The sequence below is a fragment of the Phoxinus phoxinus genome (assembly GCF_949152265.1).
Source record: "Phoxinus phoxinus genome assembly, chromosome: 25".
Classification (NCBI taxonomy): Eukaryota; Metazoa; Chordata; class Actinopteri; order Cypriniformes; family Leuciscidae; genus Phoxinus; species Phoxinus phoxinus.
The window spans coordinates 24,376,969-24,398,133 of NC_136900.1; the positions used below are offsets into that span (position 1 = coordinate 24,376,969).

Genomic DNA, 21,165 nt, shown 5'->3' on the forward strand with positions numbered 1-21,165 from the left:
ATTTCGTTCAAACATTATGGACCATGGCAAGCAGACTTTGGGACAAAAGGAGAACTAAAACGAGGCTCAATATCAGCGTGGCGTTTTCGAGATGCCGAGAGCTAGCGTCCGCGACTAACTTGGACTTGACAGAGCGTCACGAGTCACGACTTGACAGCGACGCCGCTCTTGCACATGCTTTATTAGACAGGTGAGCAAATGTACATAAAACAAATCAATGTTATATAGCTCAACATGATGAAATGTTAGAATATGATCTGTATGTTATTCTAATGTTGATCTAGCTTACTAGTAAGCTGCTAGTTTCATATAGCAAACGAACTAACACATAGAATAACATTATAACTTTCAACACACTCAAATGTTTAGTATGATAGTGTAACGTTAGAGCGAGAGAGACAGCGCTGCGTTACCTCACAAGTTTAATTCGTCAAATAAACTGACCTGTGCGAGTAGTTATCAGCACTTGAGTAACTATCCTAAAATCCTTTTTCCTTTATATCCGCGAGACTCGCGTGTGATATCTGTCTATTATTAGCAATCGCGCCCTTCATACCACTGTAAAGTTAAAAAACATCAATGTTTTCACTCATCCATTAACATTATTAGATCCATCAGCTTGACAGCAAGTCCCAGCCTTCAGCTCGTCACTGCGTCATCAACCTACGCCTGTGTTATTGTAAGAGGTTAGCGACCCCTAGCGGCGAAAAACAATTACATATTGTAGCTTTAAGATTGGATTGTGTTGGTGATAGGCACTTACCTAACGCTAAAGAATGTGTCGTGCCTCTAACAAGTGCTTTCGATCTTCTTTCTGATCTGATGGTGTGTGGAAAACACTTGAGTTTGCCATAGACTCGTCCCAGCGACTGATGCTTAAGCGTCTCCATACTTACATTTTGCAGAAAACTACTTTTAAACCAGAAAATTACGAAATATTTGCGTGTATTTACAGCTGGTCTATTCGCTCGGCATTAGTGTTACCTGAGGTAATTTTTCTGGACCTTTTTACTGAAGGTAAAAGTCGTTGTAATCTTTACTGACGTTGTCCGTGATGATCACTGAGATGCACATTCGGACGGGACTAAACTCACAGAGAAGCTCTGGTGATTATTACTGTACCCCCCCCCCCCATGTTACACTAGTCCCGTCCGAATAGGGCTTTAAATGAACGCAAACCGTTGAGAAAGTAAACGTGTGTATCAGTATATTGGATCAGTGCATTCGCTCTTAAAGTGACGGCAGCCTAAAATTCCTGTCATTAATGTTAATCAAACAACAAAAGACAAAGAGAAAATCACTCGCTGCTCTGGACTGAATAACTTTAATAAGGATGAATCTACATAAGGAAAAAAAATATCACCAAAGTATCTGGTGTTGCCACGCTTCCCTGTCAGATCCTAATTTTCCAGATTTCTTTCCTCCAGTCTTCCTTCCCTCGTCGTCCTCCTCGAAGCGTTTGGAGAGCTCATTTGCACGGCTGAAATGTTATCCGTTTAGAGATTGCCCGATGCGTTCCAGACCCGAGTGGGATCCCGCTAGTTCTTCTCCGTTGGCAAGGAAAGCTTCTTTTACAGGCGTCCTCTCAGGTGTCACTCTCGCTTGGGCCGTCCACCGCGCTCAGAAGTGGCAGGTCATGTTTCTTTCCTGTAGAGGTATTCATTTCACACAATCGTACTTGATAAGTAAAGCCTGTCGTCAGCCCAGATTATGGTGTAGTTTCGAGATGATTTATCTGATAGTTTCAGAAAAATGATGGCTAGGGTGGGAGAGAGAAAAAAAAGTGCACGATTTATTTTTTTGGCTTGGCGTGTCAGTTGTTTGAAAAACTCAATCTTGTGTTAACCGCAGAGCAGGACTCTGAGCAGGGTTGGTGTACGCCAAACTTGGAGGGAAACTAAAAGAAAACGAGCTCAGAACCGCTAATGGTGCGCTTCAGACCGCAAATGAGAAACCGAGCCAGGAAGCAAACGCTGTTTTTGTTGAACCTCGCTGTCTCTCCCTCTGAGGCTCGGTATTAATTTAGCTCTTGTTTCCAGTCATTCCACCTCACGCTGTGTGACTCGAGAGGCTCTGGGTTTAGCGGCGTGTGTTTCTCTCTTGCGTTTGTGCGGATCATACATGCTCAGGCTGTGTTGACACTATCATAAATGTGGACCACAGAACGAGTCGCACGGGTATATCTGTGGCAATAGCCAACTATACATTGTATGGGTCAAAATTATACATTTTTCTTTTATGCCAAAAATCATTAGGATATTAAGATCATGTTCCATGAAGATATGTAAATAGCCTATCATAAATCTAGCCTATAAAACAACAGTTTTTATTTAACTACATTTTTTGTCTCCTTTTTCATCATCAACGATATTGCATGTTGATATAGTCACAGTCATCGTTTAATGACCTAAAGTCTCGTCTACTTAACGTCTTACACCGTGTCCTAACTACACACGACGCGCGATAAAAGTCGTCTTTTCCATGTTACTCAGAGTTTTTGTCCTAACCAGCTGCGGTGATTTCTATTTTATAAACGTTTTTTATTTTTCTGTGACGTCGCGCTGGAACAACAAACACAAAGTGTGGCAATGATGATCTCAGGCACTGTTTATGTGCTTTATTTAATGCTAAAAGCGTGTCATGTGACTTTGAATATCATTTAGTGCTCCAGCTTTGTAGCCGTAAAAGCAACAGTGGATAATTCTCCTCAGATCTTGAAATTAAACAAATGGAAACAAGAACATTCAAACTGTGAACAAATGAGTGTATTCTTTGACAAAGATTGTTTTAGGAACTCAGTCGCCTATGTATTTTCAATAATGTTTAAATGGTGTATTCGTGAATTTGATTATGTACTTATCCATTTTCTTGCGAGATTCCGCCCACACGCTGCTCTGATTGGCTGTGCACTCGCCGCAAGGCTCCTACCCACACGCTGCTCTCCGCCCACACGCTGTTCTGATTGGCTGTGCACTCACCGCGAGACTCCGCCCACACACCGTTCTGATTGGCTGTGCACTCGCCGCGAGACTCCGCCCACACGCTGCTCAGATTGGCTGTGCACTCGGCACGAGACTCCGCCCACATTCTGATTGGCTGTGGGTTTTGATTGATTTTGACGCATCTCGCAGTCGCGTTGCGTCTAGTGTGGACAGACACATTATTTGTCGCTGGAATCTTATCGCATCGCGTCTTGTTAGGACACAGTGTTTGTTAGTCATGGGAAAAACCTTGTAGTCTCGATAGATTTTCATGAACACTACGAAATATTATGTAGCTGTAATAATATTGCAATGTATTCAATTATAACCTGATGTGTATTGTATTGTGTTGTAGATTGTGAGCACTGGATTATTGTGCCTTTAATTGAAACATTTATTGCCATTTGATTGGATTTGAAGGTCTTTAATGTTGTGTTGATGTTACTGGCGAGTCTTTTCCATCGGTTTCCTCGCATCGTCAATCGCAATAGGCCTCGGGTATAGATGTGTGGTGTGTGTGTGTAAACAGTACTTACAGTACCGTACCAGAGGACAGGTGTTTGAATGCAACACCCTCAGTCTAATCCTCCCATAATCCCGTCTGAAGCCAAGTGTTCAGTTTCTGACTGCCCGACACAGTAAAGTAGTGTTAGGGTTCCTGCGAGGTGCTGAAAGTGCTTGACGACGTACTTTGACTTTGAAATTTAAACCTGGAAAACCCATGAAAACAGCCATATTTATGATTATGAAGTTACCATATTTTCCGGACTATAAGTCGCATCAGTCAAAAAATGCGTCATGAAGAGGAAAAAATCATAAATAAGTCACACTGGACTATAAGTCGCATTTATTTAGAAATTTATTTCCCAAAATCCAAGACCAAGAACAGACAACTGTCGTCTTTGAAAAGTGACTAAACTTCAGTCTGTGCTCTACAGCGTTTCAAAATTTACAACTGTTTAATTTGGACATTTTCTTTTCAGGTCTATGCTCATCAAAAAGTGAATAAATGGATTATAAATACAGCATAAATATAATTTAGTGCCACAAAATCCCACAAAAAATAAATGATCATTATCGAACTAAAATTTCATTGAAAAAAAATAATAATAGGCTAATTCGACACTTGAAGAGCACAGAGGATTTAATTAGCTGTGCTGAATCGGATGCCACTGAGAAGAGAAATGCGTTAGAAGCGAGTAGAGCCGATTTCATCATTGCGTGACTCTGTTTGTTCAAACATCTTACATTTTTCATTTATATTCATGCATTTGGCTGATACTTTACTCCAAAGCAACTGGCATTGAATGCATTTTATCAGTTCAGGCATTCCCTGGGAATCAAATCCATGACCTTGGCATTGCGAGCGCCAGCTGCTTTATCACTTACAGCCGAGTTCAGTCTGGAGCCGGCGGTGAACAAGCTGTGAGTCACGATGGCAACAAATGTTTGTGCTTCTCTAGTCGTCGCTCGTTAACATCCAGCCAGATCTCGTCCTCTTCATTTCAGCGTTCTGGGTCTTCTTTCACTTTCTGCAGATTGAATATGTTGCTGAATACGCATTCAGACATGAGGATGTTTACATTTTTAAAGTCAACGTGATATTAAAATCAACAATTATTTAATACACTTTCTTGTTGTGCGTGCATTTATATATTATTGTGAGTGCTGGGCAACGATTAATCGCGATACATTTGTAACGTGACATTTGCATGGCTTATTCCTTCCAAAAACATTTAATTGCTGTTTGGATCATATGCACCAATTCTTAAAAAAAAGAAAGAAAAAGAATAATAATTGTGCAGTGCGACGATTAATCGCGATTAATCGCATCCAAAATAAAAGTTTGTGTTTACATAATATATGCGTGTGTACTGTGTATAATTATTTTGTTTATATAAATACACAAACATGCATATATTTTTAAGAAAGTTTTATTTATATATATAATATAAATTATGTATAAATATTATTTATACAGTATATGCAAATATTTCTTAAATATATAGGCTACATGCATATGTGTGTATTTATAAACAAAATAATTATACACAGTACACACGCATATATTATGTAAACACAAACTTTTATTTTGGATGCGATTAATCGCGATTAATCGTTGCACTGCACAATTATTATTTTTTTTTTTTACAATTTAAAAGTAAATTTCACAGATAATTGCAAAGTATTACACAAGTAGAAAGACTGAAATAGTACTTTCTTGAAAAATGTTCTCCAGTTATAGTTGTTTATCAGTTTTCAGTGAAATGAAAAGCCAAAGTTGGTGTCTGTTGATTTGCATTGAGGTTTTCCAGTGTCATTGAGTTTAACTAAATCTTGTTTTTTAATTGGTCTGATGATCTGCTGCATGATTTGTCTATTACAAAATGTGTTTGATCCCGGATGATCCCATTGACTCTCGAACGAAACGAACCCAAGAGAACGTTGATGCATGTCAACAGAGATATGGGCTAATTACTATGGAGTAGTTTAATGTCTGTTTTGAAGGAAATTGGAAATTTATCTCAAAGCTTTAGCTTTTAATTCTTTGTCACCCACCAACGAGCTTTAATTCAATTCAACAAAAGCCCATAATTAGATTATCAAATCGGCTCATGTGTCTAGTGCTGAATTTGCAGCAGCGAATCTGAAATCGAATGGCACGAAATGAACCCATGCTCTTAAGCATCGCTAGGCATGAGTGATGATCACAGAGCGCACTGATGGTTCTTGGCATTAAGGCTACACATCCCAGACTCCCACACATCACCCTCTGCGCTCGCAGACTTCACCCGTGCCAGGGTATAATTGCTGTAATTGAACTTCGAGGTTTGGCATTAAACGTAATGTCAGCTTACGCTTTAATAGCTGTCTGTTTACAGTTATTGTAATTATTACTTGTCCTTGTTTTTCTTTTACCTTATTTGAAATGAACGTTAATGCCGAATTATTGTTGAAACACGGATTCACATCTAACTCTGGATACTTTTTTTGTTTCATAGGCCTACAAACTTTCTTATACTGCTATCATTTTATAAACTTGAATTAAATGTAGATATTGGATCATATTTGTGTGTGTGTGTGTGTGTGTGTGTGTGTGTGTGTGTGTGTGTGTGTGTGTGTGAATATGAAACCTTTTATTTGCTCAAAAATATTTAAATGGAGTAACACTGAGAAATGTTATATATTTATTACAAGGTAATATTATTATTGATATACATTTTAATGTTTTATTTAAGTACAAATAGTTTTTATAAAAAATATAAATATTCACCAATATTACAACTGATGGTTAATGTAACTAAAAATATTTATTATAATTATAGGTTATAAAGTGTTACTCCAAGTCTTTGTATTTTAACTAAATTCTGGGAGAATTTACATATTTTTTAGCATTAAACGGTTTCACATTTGTTTGTTGGGCATCTCACATTAGGGGTTATTCATCGTCACCATACTGTAATAACGGTAACACTTTACAATAAGGTTCATTAGTTGATTAGTTAACTAACCATCAGCAATACATTTGTTACAGTTTTTGTTCATCTTTGTTAATGTTAGTTCATAAATATCCAGCTGTTCATTGTTAGTTCACAGTGCATTATCTAATGTTAACAAGATTGTAATAAAGTGTTAGTAAATGTTGAAATTAACATGAATAAAGATTAATAAATGCTGTATACGTGCAGTTCATGTTAACTAAGTTTTACCGTTATAATTGAATGCTTTGAAATCGTCCTAGATTCCTCTAGCAGGTTTACAAACCATGTTTTGATGTAAAGTCCAGGTTCAGACAGTAAAAGTCCTCTGTATTTGGTTCCTATCACCTGGATTTGCTAATTGACCATTCGCAAAGCCCCGCCCCCTTTAGTTACTGTTGCTATGACCGACAGCGACAAGCCACGCCTCTCTCAAGACATCATGTTCTCACGCAGAGAAAAACACACCGCTGACAACACACTGACGGACACGGACCAGCTTACTTTAGATATGAAACGAAGTCTCAACTTTCAAATCTGGTCATTTTTTAACTAAATGTAAACAATAAATACCGTTTTGTGGCTCTTTAATGTGTGTGTCAGATCGCTGTGTCGCCTCAGTTAAAGCCGCTCGTGAACCGATCATCTCTTCTTCTAGTTCATTTATAGCATCAAATAAACATGAATGAACATCAGAAGGAATGTTGTTTTAACTGCGGAAAGACGTCAGTACACTCCGCTTCTCAAGCTCAAATCCTCCCATGTTAATCTACTAACTCTCCTGACTGCTTTGTCGGACAAAATGGCGGCGGATTATGATTGGTCAGATCGCCTGTCAATCAAACTCCCTGTGAAGGGTCAATTAGCACAGTTTTTCAGCCAGGAGATAGAACTAATTAGACCTAATTGGGTGGAATAAACATATGGCAGGGCTTTTACTTTCTGACCCCTGGACTATACACCTCTACGATAGTCTTATTACGGTGTTGTGATCACGATCTAACAGAACCCTCTCTGTAATGTCCCACAGATGGAGTCTCCGGTGTCCACGCCGGCACCTCCACCGCTCCACCTCCTCGCGCCGGTCCTCAACACCGACGTCTCGTCCTCGTGTGAGCAGATCATGGTCCGCACGCGCTCCGTAGCCGTCAACACCTCCGACGTGGCCCTGGCCACCGAGCCCGAGTGTCTGGGTCCTTGTGAACCTGGAACCAGCGTCAACCTGGAGGGCATCGTCTGGCAGGAGACTGAGGACGGTAAGAGCCGTATAAGAAACACGCTATCAGATAAAGGAGTGGTGTAATGCCCTTTTCACAAGATGTAAAATAAATCTCTGATGTCCCCAGAGTGTGTGTGTGAAGTTTTAGCTCAAAATACCCCACAGATATTATTATATAGCATGTTAAAGTTGTCACTTTTTGAGGGTGAGCAAAAACACATTTTTGTGTGTGTTCCTTTAAATGCAAATGAGCTGCTGCTCCCGGTGCAGGGGGCGGAGCTTCACGAGCATGTGTCTTTTTACCTCACACACACATGCACTGAACATTTCAAAAACTTTAAGCCTTTTATGTTCAAACCGGAGTCAGACAATGATGGAGAGACCAGATGGATGAAACACACTATCAGTTAAACATGTAATCGCTGTTGTATTCAAAGTGCGCGTGTGTTAAAGTAAAGACTATAGGGGGGAACAAAATCTAATGTTTTTTTCCTGATAAATAAATGTGGTTATGATTTAAGTTGCTCCAGGTTCAGGGCTCGACATTAACGCTTGTTTTTTAGCACATGTGTCTCGTTTTTGGTTTTATTTAGATGCAGCCCTAATGAAGACAGGTTTAAACAGATCTGTTTGATCACAAAGCTGATTTATTTGTGTGTTTTTCCTGTTATCTCAATCAAATGAGTAGATGCTGTGATAGATTTGACTGTTGTGCCACATTGAATAAATTAGATAACGTCAACCTCCAATAACGCTTCCGATTGGCTAGTTTTCTGTTCGGCTGACACTCCGATTCTGTGATTTCTCAAGACGCTTATTTCAGTGATATCTGTCGGCTCGCAACAATGTTTAATATGGATTTCCAATAGCATAGTGTGTATATATAAATAATGAAGCCTGTTCCCCATCTAGAGAAGTGCACACTAGAGGAAACACGCTTTGTTTTGCTCCCTGGACGCTAATTCCAGCTTGGCTTGAGCTGGGGCAGGTGACTGACAGAAACGCAATGCTTTTCCCCCATAAAAACTGGTGTTTTTCATCTAGGACCTGTGCCAAACCGCTCAGATTTAAGCGTCAGGACTAGACATTAGCCGTCTGCTTGTGTTTGTGCTGTAAACAAACAAAAGCCAGACATTTGCAGTTTGATAAAGCTGAACCTCTCTCTGTTTTTCATTCCTCAGTCCTGTGAAGTTTGTATGCGTGTTATTTGCTGTCAAACGGTCCCCCCGGGGCGAGTTTTATTTTATTATGTGCTCACAGGCATTTACAGGCAAATTAACCTGACAATACAGGTTCTGTTTTAGCGGTGTCAAATAACACAAGTCTCGCTGTGCTATTTGGCTGATTTCTGTTATTTGAACAACCGGACATATTTCGCCTTTGTTGCTTTGACTGAAAATATCATGCGAGGTCAAAAGTGCCGTATTTACACTTCAAGTCTCAATGCACAGATCCGATCTTTCGACCCTAACTTAAGACGGTATCCGATATCTGTGTTTACATTAATTCCCGCTCAAAATGATTTTCGGTGATGGTTTTAATATGCACATGGTAGACCCTGGTTTTGAATGGTTGTGCTATTAAAAATTATTTATATACCGTATTTTCCGGAGTATAAGTTGCAAAAAATGCGTCATAAAGAGGAAAAAAAAAAACATATATAAGTCGCACTGGACTATAAGTCGCATTTATTTAGAAATTTATTTCACAAAATCCTAGACCAAGAACAGACATTTAATCTTAATCTACACAATAGCATAAAGAACATAAACCTGGGAGGCTGAATAGGCTAAACTAACATTAGCCAGCGAGTCCAACAAGTTACCGGTCAGCAAGTTCCCCAAGCTCCCGATCTCATTCCTCAACACTGAATCCATTGAGTTCTTCCTCGGTGTCGCTTCTGAACAACTCCGCTAACTAGAGCGCCCTCTCGCGGCTGTAGACGGTCATGCTTTCTCTTGTTCATCTCAGTCAGTATGAATTCATTTTGATATATAAGTCGCACCTGAATATAAGTCGCAAGACCAGCCAAACTATGAAAAAAAGTGTGACTCTGTTGCATGTGATTTATATTGTATCTGATTTAAAACCACATTTGGAAGTGGCTCAGATTGGACACGAAAAAATCGGATGTTGTGTGTATTGCGTATAAATGCTACGAATTTCCGATCGGTCAGATGTGAGTAAAAGATCAGATTTTTTGTGCCATTGTAAACGCAGCCAAGCTTAAAGGTGCTGTATATAGCTTTCTCCCTCTTCTAAAGCAAAAAAATACCGTAATATGTTTGCATATTTTGAGTGTCTCTGCAAAACACTTCTACAGCCAGTTATTTTACTTTGAAATATGCGTTTCCAGGCTGGAATGTTTGTTTTGTTTTTGTGATATTGCACGTTGCCAATTTTCATTGTCCACTGTGCTCGTTCCTGTTGCGTGAGCTCAAACTTGCACCCGTAAGGCTCAACATATAAACACTAGATATTAATTATTACACGTGAAACTCGAAAAATGAGAATATGGTGCAAAAGTTAATTTATTTCAGTAATTCAACTTAAAAGGTGAAACTAATATATTATATAGACTCATTACATGCAAAGTGAGATATTTCAAGCCTTTATTTGTTATAATTGTGATGATTATGGCTCACAGCTTATGAAAACCCCAAATTCAAAATTAGAATATTGTGAAAAGGTTTCATCACAATTATTCAATGATAATTCAGAGCAACATGTGCAGTATAAGTCTTATCATATCGGCTACATAAAATTATAATAAGAACATTATATTCATGGTGCGTCTTTTGTTTTTGTAATCAGGCTCTCAGAAATTGTATAAAAATGTGGATTTATTTAGATTTATTGGCCAATATATCGGCTTGCAAATGCAAAGAATTATCGGTTATCGGTATCAGCCATAATTTTCATATCAGTGCATCCCTAGTTATAGATATTAGCAGTCAGAATAAATCACACCAGCTTACAGAAGTTAAGCACAGCTGGCTAGTTTCTCCGCATCACTGGTGCATGAACTGTTCCTGCATATGTATGTGATTCTCGTCTAAAATGTTGCGTTCTGTTGAACTGAAGTCATGTTCATGTGCACCTAAAGGCTGAACCTCCTCTTTGCGGTGTAATTTGACTACCAAATGCTGACCTTTGGGACTGCAGTATTGACAGAGACCCGAGCGGATCAAAGATCGGCCTCCTCCGGAGCTGTCAGCGTGAGGAGAGGGAAATGCCCAAACCCAACGCTATCCACCAGTGACAGCTCCTCAAAACCAGAGCCAATAATGGGGGGTTCATGGTAGGGTTGGGAATCGAAATTCAATTCCAACACTTGAGGTCAGGAATCGGATACTTGTTATAAAATTACAATTTTGATTCCTCCTTTGTGAGCATTTCAATATGACTTTAGACAATTCAAGCAGAACGTGCGCACAGAAAAGGTGATTTTAATTGTGATTTTAAACCATTTCAGTTCTGCACCGGTTATTGGGCAACGCTTAAAGTGACATCACCCTAATATTCCTGCTGTGTCTCTATAATAACACTAATATTCTCTATAATAACACTAATATTCTCTATAATAACACTAATATTCTCTATAATAACACTAATATTCCTGCTGTGTCTCTATAATAACACTAATATTCTCTATAATAACACTAATATTCTCTATAATAACACTAATATTCCTGCTGTGTCTCTATAATAACACTAATATTCTCTATAATAACCCTAATATTCTCTATAATAACACTAATATTCTCTATAATAACACTAATATTCTCTATAATAACACTGATATTCTCTATAATAACACTAATATTCCTGCTGTGTCTCTATAATAACACTAATATTCTCTATAATAACACTAATATTCTCTATAATAACACTAATATTCTCTATAATAACACTAATATTCTCTATAATAACACTAATATTCCTGCTGTGTCTCTATAATAACACTAATATTCTCTATAATAACACTAATATTCCTGCTTTGTCTCTATAATAACACTAATATTCTCTATAATAACACTAATATTCTCTATAATAACACTAATATTCTCTATAACACCACTAATATTCTCTATAATAACACTAATATTCTCTATAATAACACTAATATTCTCTATAATAACACTAATATTGACTAAATAACTTCTATATTTGTAATGTATATCTTATTTATAAAGTGCAGTGTTATTTTACATTTGATTAGTTTGTGTACCTGAATATCTGAACATTTTAAAACACTGTTTATTTCAATGGCGTCTTTGTTCAGTTGTATCTATTTGTTTCGATTGCTAATTTTTTTATTTGTTCCTTAGTTCCTTTAATTACTGAGTTTATACTTTAATCAGGGTTCGTACAAGCTGCTTAAAGTGCTTGAATTTGACCTTTTGAAAATGTACGTCCTGGAAAACCCTTGAAAACAGCCATATTTATGAAGAGGTGCTCGAGAAGTGCTTGGATTATTGAAAGACAATATATATGAAATTAGTGTTTAGTGAAATTAGTAATTTTTTCTATGAAACTATTTTCATGCAAAATGTCTTTATATCTTTATCAGATGTTCATTTTGCATGAAAATATAGTTTCATAGAAAAAATGAAACACTAATTACATATATATTGTCTTTCAATACCGGTAATTCAAGCACTTTTCAAGTACCTCTTCATAAATTACTATGAATGTGATATTAGGCTAAGTGTTGTTCAGCTACACTTAAATGTTTTGCAATAAGACTAAACGTGAATGATATCTAAGTTGTTTTTTTACCTTATTGGAATCGAAATTAAGAATCGAATCATTAAAATTCAAACGATACCCAACCCTAGTTCACGGAAAGTAGATTGTAGATCTCGATGGAAACTAAACAATCAAATTACACTTCAAATACATTTTTTCCAAAGATGTTTTCTGTCAGTTTTTCACTGTTCACCAACGGAAGAGAGTGAAGGGGTGTCATCCATCTTTTTACACAGTCTGTGAGCCTCTTCTCTTGCTGTTCCCACCTCCCACACTCTGAAATGTCAAATCTTCCAGAGCTTTATGGCTCCTGAAGTCGCTCTCCGGAAAAACATCCCTGTGGCGCGCTGGCGCGACGTTAGCTTGGCTTAAGCGAAACTATCTTGAGTCTTTGCCAGGCCAGAGTTGTGCCGATGCCCGAGTCTGGGTGGCAAACCTCTACACACGCAAACCAAGTCCTGGCTGTCCTTTGTGGGAATATCTTCGAGCAAGTTCTCTCTTTTTATTGGATGGCAGCCGTAACCAGTCCTGCGTTTAAGGTCTTGAAAGCATGATGCTCTGGTGTTCAAATGAGCCTTAACCACAAGACTGTCTTTTCCAGAAATAAAAGGGGATTATACAGTCAACACTTCTCACATTATCAGTTTATTCGCTATAGTTTAGAAAATGGTGATAAAATATGACAGAACTCAGTTGATATCTGACAGGTTTTGTCCGTCCTTCTGTTAGACTCTCACACACACACACACACACACACACACACACACACACACACACACACACACACACACACACACACACACACACACTCACAGTGTCCTTCTGTTAGACTGTCTCACACATGAATTATGTTGAATATCTGTCAGCTGGTAAATTTAACTACACAATTAGATAATACCAGTTTAGCTCAACCAGTGACCAAGCAATGCTTCATTGTGTTCAGTGTGTGTGTGAAAAGAGCATTAGCAATTACAGACAAAACACTGAAGAAAACATGATCAGCTCAAAGTTTCCCAGTCATTTTTGCTCCCAAAATGTTATAATTTTTACTGGTTAGAAGAATTTTTTTGTTATAATTTGTCAGTTTACTTTATTTTTTAAAATCATGAACTCCCATACGGAAATGTAATATATGTACACATATGAAATATACATATTAAATATCTCCACATATATAAAATATATATGCCCATATTTAAAACATATTAGAAAATGGAACAATTGACATATAAAACCAGCCCATATATTTTATGTATGTATAATAGTGTTTTTATATATACATGTCACATATATAATTATCAGTTTTCAAATAGAATTTGTGTAGTATTTGTTTTGTTTTCATGAGCCGGTCAAGAAGAGGTAAAATAATAATAAATAATACATTTTATTTATAAAAGATTTGAAAATGAAATGTGGATATGTAGACTTAAAATAAATAGTTAAATAGTTTGGCATATATAAATTAAACATATCGGTGACATATATGGTCAAAGCATACAGTATTATATAAATAATAATACTCAATACTCATTTAATATGGCAAATTTATACATGTTAAAAACCTATATCAACATATATGTAGAGATATGTATATTTGTGATAGCAATTGTCTTATATTTAGCCTATATGACGTGATATAGGGACATATATGTCATATATTACATTTCCGTATGGGCTATAGTGTCCTGCACACACTTGTGAAAAAACATAACAAATCTGGTGTGTGAGTAATCTTTGTTTTGACGGTAAAGCATCTCTTTAAAGGAAAATGGCGAAGTATTCAAGACGAACGCTGTTCTGGAGAACCGCCAGACCTTTCCAAACGATTGGAGGTTGTTTACTTTGCTGTGAGGAGGTCCTTGGATCTGTTTCTCCTGATGGCACGTCTCCACCTCTCCTACCGGCGCGTCTGTCATAAACACAGCGGATCTGTCCAAATCCAGAGCAGAAGTCTTGTGTCGTGGCTATTGTCCCCTTTACCGAACGAATGTAATGAAGACAGACACTTGACATGTGGATGTCGGCTCAGGCACAAAGAGCCCTGTTGGGTTGTCATGTTTGCCTTGGAGAGTGTGGTATTCATTCCTCTTCTTAGTATCTCTTGTGTCTCTTTCTTTTCTCTGTCAGTCAGACAGACCTCGCTGAGCCAAGCGCTCACACAATGCCAGATCCAGCCTGTCTTTTTCTGTCTCGGCTTGTGGTCAAGCTCTGCTTTTGGTTTTGTTCCACACTTCCCTTTTCCCCCCCTCAGATCTTCCATCAAAGTCTTTCTCCTGCTCGTCTAGCAGCTCTTGCGTTTCGCAGCGGGATCGGGCCGGCTTTCTCGGTTCCTGTCAGCGCTGTCAATATTGGACAACAATGGCCAGATGCAGCTCGTGGTTTTCTTCTGGCTTTTGCAAGCCGAAAATCCAAACCCGATGAAGACACACTAGCAAGAAATGGCCTCGCGGGTGGGTACTTGACGCTACGTTCAGTAATACGAACGTGTACGGGCAGATATCGCCTGGGAACAAAGAGTCAGTGGCTACGTTTACATGCACAACTTTTGTTTCAATCGGATTGTAGTGTTTAGTTGAACTCTAAACATGTGATCGGGTTTATGTCACAAGCGTTAAATCAGAATTGTTTTTTTGACATGCGCACACTTCACGAATTTACAGAGTTTCCCGCTGTTTGCGCATAATAACCATTCTCATACATCGCTTCTTTATTTATTTTAAACAGCCAGACTTAATATTTATCCATTTCTGGTCATAATTGACCCTTCGCAGGGAGTTTGATTGACAGGTGATCTGACCAATCATACTTCATCATCCGCCATTTTGTCCGACAAAGCGGTCAGGAGAGTTAGTAGATTAACATGGGAGGATTTGAGCTTGAGAAGCGGAGTGTACTGACGTCTTTCCACGGTTAAAACAACATTCCTTCTGATGTTCATTCATGTTTATTTGATGCTATAAATGAACTAGAAGGAAGAGATGATCGGTTCACGAGCGGCTTTAACTGAGACGACAGCGATCTGTCACGACACATTAAAGAGACACAAAACGCTATTTATTGTTTACATTTCTTTTTAAAAATTACCAAATGTGAAAGGTGAGACTTTGTTTAATATGTTTAATATCAAAGGTAATCTAGTCTGTGTCTGTCAGTGTCTCTCTGCTCTGCGATGTGTTTTTCTCTGCGTGAGAACATGGTGTGTGTGAGAGCGGCGTAGCTTGTCGGACATAGCGACAGTAACTAAGGGGGGCGGGGCTTTGCGAACTGTCAATTCGATCATACATGTTCTCTTGATTGGATTAGATAAGGAATAAACCACATCTTTCAATCCGATCGAAATGTAATTCGGATCGAGCTCAATCGGGTCAATTACAGTGTAAACATGAAGGCTTTTCAGTCCGATTGAGCCGTTAATCCAATTACTAACGGATTATTTGGTGGCATGTAAACGTAGCCAATGACCAGATGCAGCTCGTTTATTTCTTCTGGCTTTTGCAAGCTGAAAAAAATCCAAACCCGATGAAGACACACTAGCAAGAAACGGCCTCGCGGGTGTTGACGTTAGAGCTCTCTTCAGTAATACGAACGTGTACGGGAAGATATCGCCTGGGAACAGAGAGTCATTGTTTATTTCCAAGGTTTGAATGGCAAGATGTGTTTGTGTACCTTTCAATTCTGCTTTACTCAAGGGTTTATAAACGGCACCTGGCAACCCTTCGTGGTCCTCCGGGAAGAAGTGCTGAGGATTGATGTCTGGGGGAAGGGGAAGGGAACGAAGCACAAGTTACTCAGCTGTGCTAAATCACTAGTCTGGATATTACAAAAGAAGTGCACTCCTTCCCCCTCTCTCAAGAGACCTGCTCACCTCCGTCATGTGACCCGGATAATCAGTGGGAGCAGCCACCCGAGCAAACATGTCAAAGGATCGCAACCTCATAAAAACAATCAGGTCTTTGACAACCAAGTCTGTTCTTTGAGGATGACTGATTGTTCCTGCGTTAGTCTCGTGCAAAAACAGATGTCAAACAGGAAATGTGTGTTTGTCGTTTATTAGCATATTCTTCTTGCTTTGATAATTATTGTATTTGTTTTACCTATCTTTTTTTTCTTTTTTTTTACCTTAAACATTGTATTAATAAAGATGCATATACTCATGTTATTCATGGTATTTATTTTTTAATTTTTTCCGATACCGATAATGCTTTATATTTGCAAACCGATAACCGATATATATTGGCAGATAAATCTAAATTTATTTAGATTTTATTTTTTGAGATCCTTATTACAAAAACAAAAGTCTCATCATTAAAAGCCATGTCTCAAGCACACAATTATAATGTTCTTATTATATGTAGCCGATATGATAGACTTGCTCTGCACATGTTGCACTGAACTGTATTTTCCTTTTTTTTTTTTTTTTTAAGTGATTCCAACCATATTTCAAGCAATTCAAAACCATCATGTTGAACAGTGCACAGTGGACATAATCCATTATTTATCGACTTACCATATCGGCCAATTTTTCTTATCAGGCCGATAACATTAAAAATTAACATATATCGGCCGATACCGATATGGTGGCCGATATATCGTGCATCCCTATTTTTTTATGGCTATGGTTACACCACTTGAGTTATTAAAGTGAATTCATTGAATTTATCATAGACATTCATCAGATAATTACTTTTGAGTACGGACTCCACGAGCTTGAGTGACTTGTTGGCCTGCCTTTGTCACATAGATCCCCTTTTCCACCCGGTTTCTCTCCATTTGACCTTCAGCCGGTGAAAAGAGGGACTGCGGAGAATGACGGGTTTAAAGAGAATGGGGAAGGTTGTGCAGGGTCAATGCCAGGGGACCTTTTTCTTGCCCCCTCCCTAAGCCTAGCGGGACATGGGGGCAGACTACGGGTCCATACTTGCCTATTAATGAAAGTCTTTGCGAGAGGAATTAGACTGGTGACCCAGGCCCCTTTGTTCCCCCACTCCTTTTTTTTTTTTTGGGCTCGTCAGTTCTTTGTTGCCAATAGGATCCTCTTTGATGTGGGGCTATTGGGGAAGCTTGAACTAAGGGGCCCACAGCAATGGAAATTACCCATTTATTGCTCTGAGGCAAGGGCACAGGGTAGAAATGGGATATGAGATGACAAGTGCATTGCTTTTTAGATGGAGGGGTTATGGGATCATACTTCCATTCTTCCAGTCGCCAACTATAGACTAACTCAGAGTACTCTTAAAGGGATAGTTCACACCAAGGACGATAAAGATATACTGTAGTCCTAAAAATCGTTCTCAATATTAAAGAATAGCAGAGTTCAGAGCTATAAAGATATGAGGAATAATGTAGTTGGCATCACTTTCTGAACTATTTTTTTCCCAGCTGTTGAACGATAAAACACTGACAGCCAATCAGAATCCATTCTAATTTAAAGGGCTCGCGCATTTAAAATGGCAGACGACATTTTACAGGCACTCACAGGTCTGAAGTATTAACCTTTAGGAATCCAGCGCTTGTTTCCACAACATTGTCTGTCTTCTTTCGAAGTTGCGGTGAAAAAGACTAGGTGTTGTTTTTATTCCGCTATATTGACTATGTCAGCTAAATTCACTGTAGATTATTAGCTTGATTACACTAGCTTTACTCAAAACATAGCATGCTGAGGACATCTGCTGGTTAAAGCCGTGTATAAGCAACGAGAACAGCAAAATCATGTTACGTTGGACACACTTTGAAACCGCAGCGAGCAAGCTTAGAATTCAAATACCGTTATCGTTCGTTTGTGTGAACACAAATAGTTATCTTCATAGTTATCGTTTGTTGGTGTGGACGCAAATATAGTTATCGTTATAGTTATTGTTTGTTGGTGTGATCGCAAATATAGTTATCGTTATAGTTATCGCTCTTGGTGTGATTGCAAATATAGTTAGCGTTATAGTTATCTTTATAGTTATCGTTTGTTGGTGTGGACGCAAATATAGTTATCGTTATAGTTATTATAGTTATCGTTTGTTGGTGTGGACGCAAATATAGTTATCGTTATAGTTATCATTTGTTGGTGTGATCTGATCACAAATATAGTTATCGTTATAGTTATCTTTATAGTTATCGTTATAGTTATCGCTCTTGGTGTGTGAACGCAAATATAGTTAGCGTTATAGTTATCTTTATAGTTATCGTTTGTTGGTGTGGACGCAAATATAGTTATCGTTATAGTTATTATAGTTATCGTTTGTTGGTGTGGACGCAAATATAGTTATCGTTATAGTTATCATTTGTTGGTGTGATCTGATCACAAATATAGTTATCGTTATAGTTATCTTTATAGTTATCGTTATAGTTATCGCTCTTGGTGTGTGAACGCAAATATAGTTATCGTTATAGTTATCGTTATAGTTATCGCTCTTGGTGTGATCGCAAATATAGTTAGCGTTATAGTTATCTTTATAGTTATCGTTTGTTGGTGTGGACGCAAATATAGTTATCGTTATAGTTATCATTATAGTTATCTTTATAGTTATCGTTATAGTTATCGCTCTTGGTGTGTGAACGCAAATATAGTTATCGTTATAGTTATCGCTCTTGGTGTGTGAACGCAAATATAGTTATCGTTATAGTTATCGCTCTTGGTGTGAACACAAATATAGTTATCGTTATAGTTATCGCTCTTGGTGTAAACACAAATATAGTTATCGTTATAGTTATCGCTCTTGGTGTGAACACAAATATATTTATCGTTATAGTTATCGCTCTTGGTGTGAACACAAATATAGTTATCGTTATAGTTATCGCTCTTGGTGTGAACACAAATATATTTATCGTTATAGTTATCGCTCTTGGTGTGAACACAAATATAGTTATCGTTATAGTTATCGCTCTTGGTGTGAACACAAATATAGTTATCGTTATAGTTATCGCTCTTGGTGTGAACACAAATATAGTTATCGTTATAGTTATCGCTCTTGGTGTGAACACAAATATAGTTATCGTTATAGTTATCGCTCTTGGTGTGAACACAAATATAGTTATAGTTATCGCTCTTGGTGTGAACACAAATATAGTTATAGTTATAGTTATCGCTCTTGGTGTGAACGGCCCTTTAGCCTCAGACTCTGAATTCAACATGTTTCTTCTTCTTCTTCAAGGAGTCAGCTGCTTTTTTCCATCCATTTGATCATGGAATTCTTCAGTTGTGGCATAAAGGATGTTTTTCTGCATCCAATCTTTACTTTTTTTCCAAAGATAGCAGTTTCCCTTGTCGGTTTCACGTAATATAGCTTGTCATTGTATGTAAAAGTGCTACCAGCCCTTCAAACAGTGCGAAAACAAACAGACAATAGCCCTCAGTCGACGAGTCGCTCTTTACTGTCCGTTTCTTAACTCAGTGAGACAGCGAGAATGTCCTCTCTTCTCTTAGCCCCGAGAATAAGCCTGCAGTCTTAGTTTGGACTTGTCTGGCACACCAATTTGCTTCTCTTGGCAGCTAGGCTGTAGAAGTATGCAAAACAGCCATTGAGAGCCTCGCTAAGCAAGTGTGGAAAACAGCCAAGGCCAGCACAATGAAGCAAGTACTTTCAGCTCGTTTGCCGTCACGTTTTCCATGATCCACAGACTTGTAATGATTCATCCTCTTTGCGTAATTTCACCGGGTTAAGAGGCGTACAGTGAGTTTGGTCAAGCTCTTGCAAAATCTACAAACAATGACATGCTAGTTTAAAGGGATAGTTTACTCAAAAATGAAAATTAGCCCATGATTTACTCACATTCAAGCCATCCTAGGTGTGTATGACATTCTTCTGTCAGACGAATACAATCGGAGTTATATTTAAAAATGTCCTGGCTCTTTCAAGCTTTGTAATGGCAGTGAATGGTCGTTTTCTGTTTTAAAGGCCATAAAAGTGCATCTATCCATAATAAAAGTGCATCTATCCATCATAAAAGTGCATATATCCATCATAAAAGTGCATCTATCCATAATAAAAGTGCATCTATCCATAATAAAAGTGCATCTATCCATAATAAAAGTGCATCTATCCATCATAAAAGTGCATCTATCCATAATAAAAGTGCATCTATCCATAATAAAAGTGCATCTATCCATAATAAAAGTGCATCTATCCATCATAAAAGTGCATATATCCATCATAAAAGTGCATCTATCCATCATAAAAGTGCATATATCCATCATAAAAGTGCATCTATCCATCATAAAAGTGCATCTATCCATCATAAAAGTGCATATATCCATCATAAAAGTGCATCTATCCATAATAAAAGTGCATCTATCCATAATAAAAGTGCATCTATCCATAATAAAAGTGCATCTATCCATAATAAAAGTGCATCTATCCATAATAAAAGTGCATCTATCCATCATAAAAGTGCATATATCCATCATAAAAGTGCATCTATCCATCATAAAAGTGCATATATCCATCATAAAAGTGCATCTATCCATAATAAAAGTTCATCTATCCATAATAAAAGTGCATCTATCCATAATAAAAGTGCATCTATCCATAATAAAAGTGCATCTATCCATCATAAAAGTGCATATATCCATCATAAAAGTGCATATATCCATCATAAAAGTGCATATATCCATCATAAAAGTGCATCTATCCATCATAAAAGTGCATCTATCCATAATAAAAGTGCATCTATCCATAATAAAAGTGCATCTATCCATAATAAAAGTGCATCTATCCATAATAAAAGTGCATCTATCCATCATAAA

General features: G+C 37.8%; 1 protein-coding gene across 9 annotated transcripts in view; it reads left to right on the plus strand.

Moving 5' to 3' along the window:
• znf609a (zinc finger protein 609a) overlaps nt 1–21,165 on the plus strand; it is a 134,571-nt gene that overhangs the window by 93,567 nt on the left and 19,839 nt on the right. For all 9 annotated transcript variants that reach the window (XM_079604651.1, XM_079604652.1, XM_079604658.1 and 6 more), the window contains one exon: nt 7,491–7,716. In XM_079604651.1, coding sequence (XP_079460777.1) covers nt 7,491–7,716 — 226 coding nt within the window. The remainder of the gene's footprint in view (nt 1–7,490; nt 7,717–21,165) is intronic.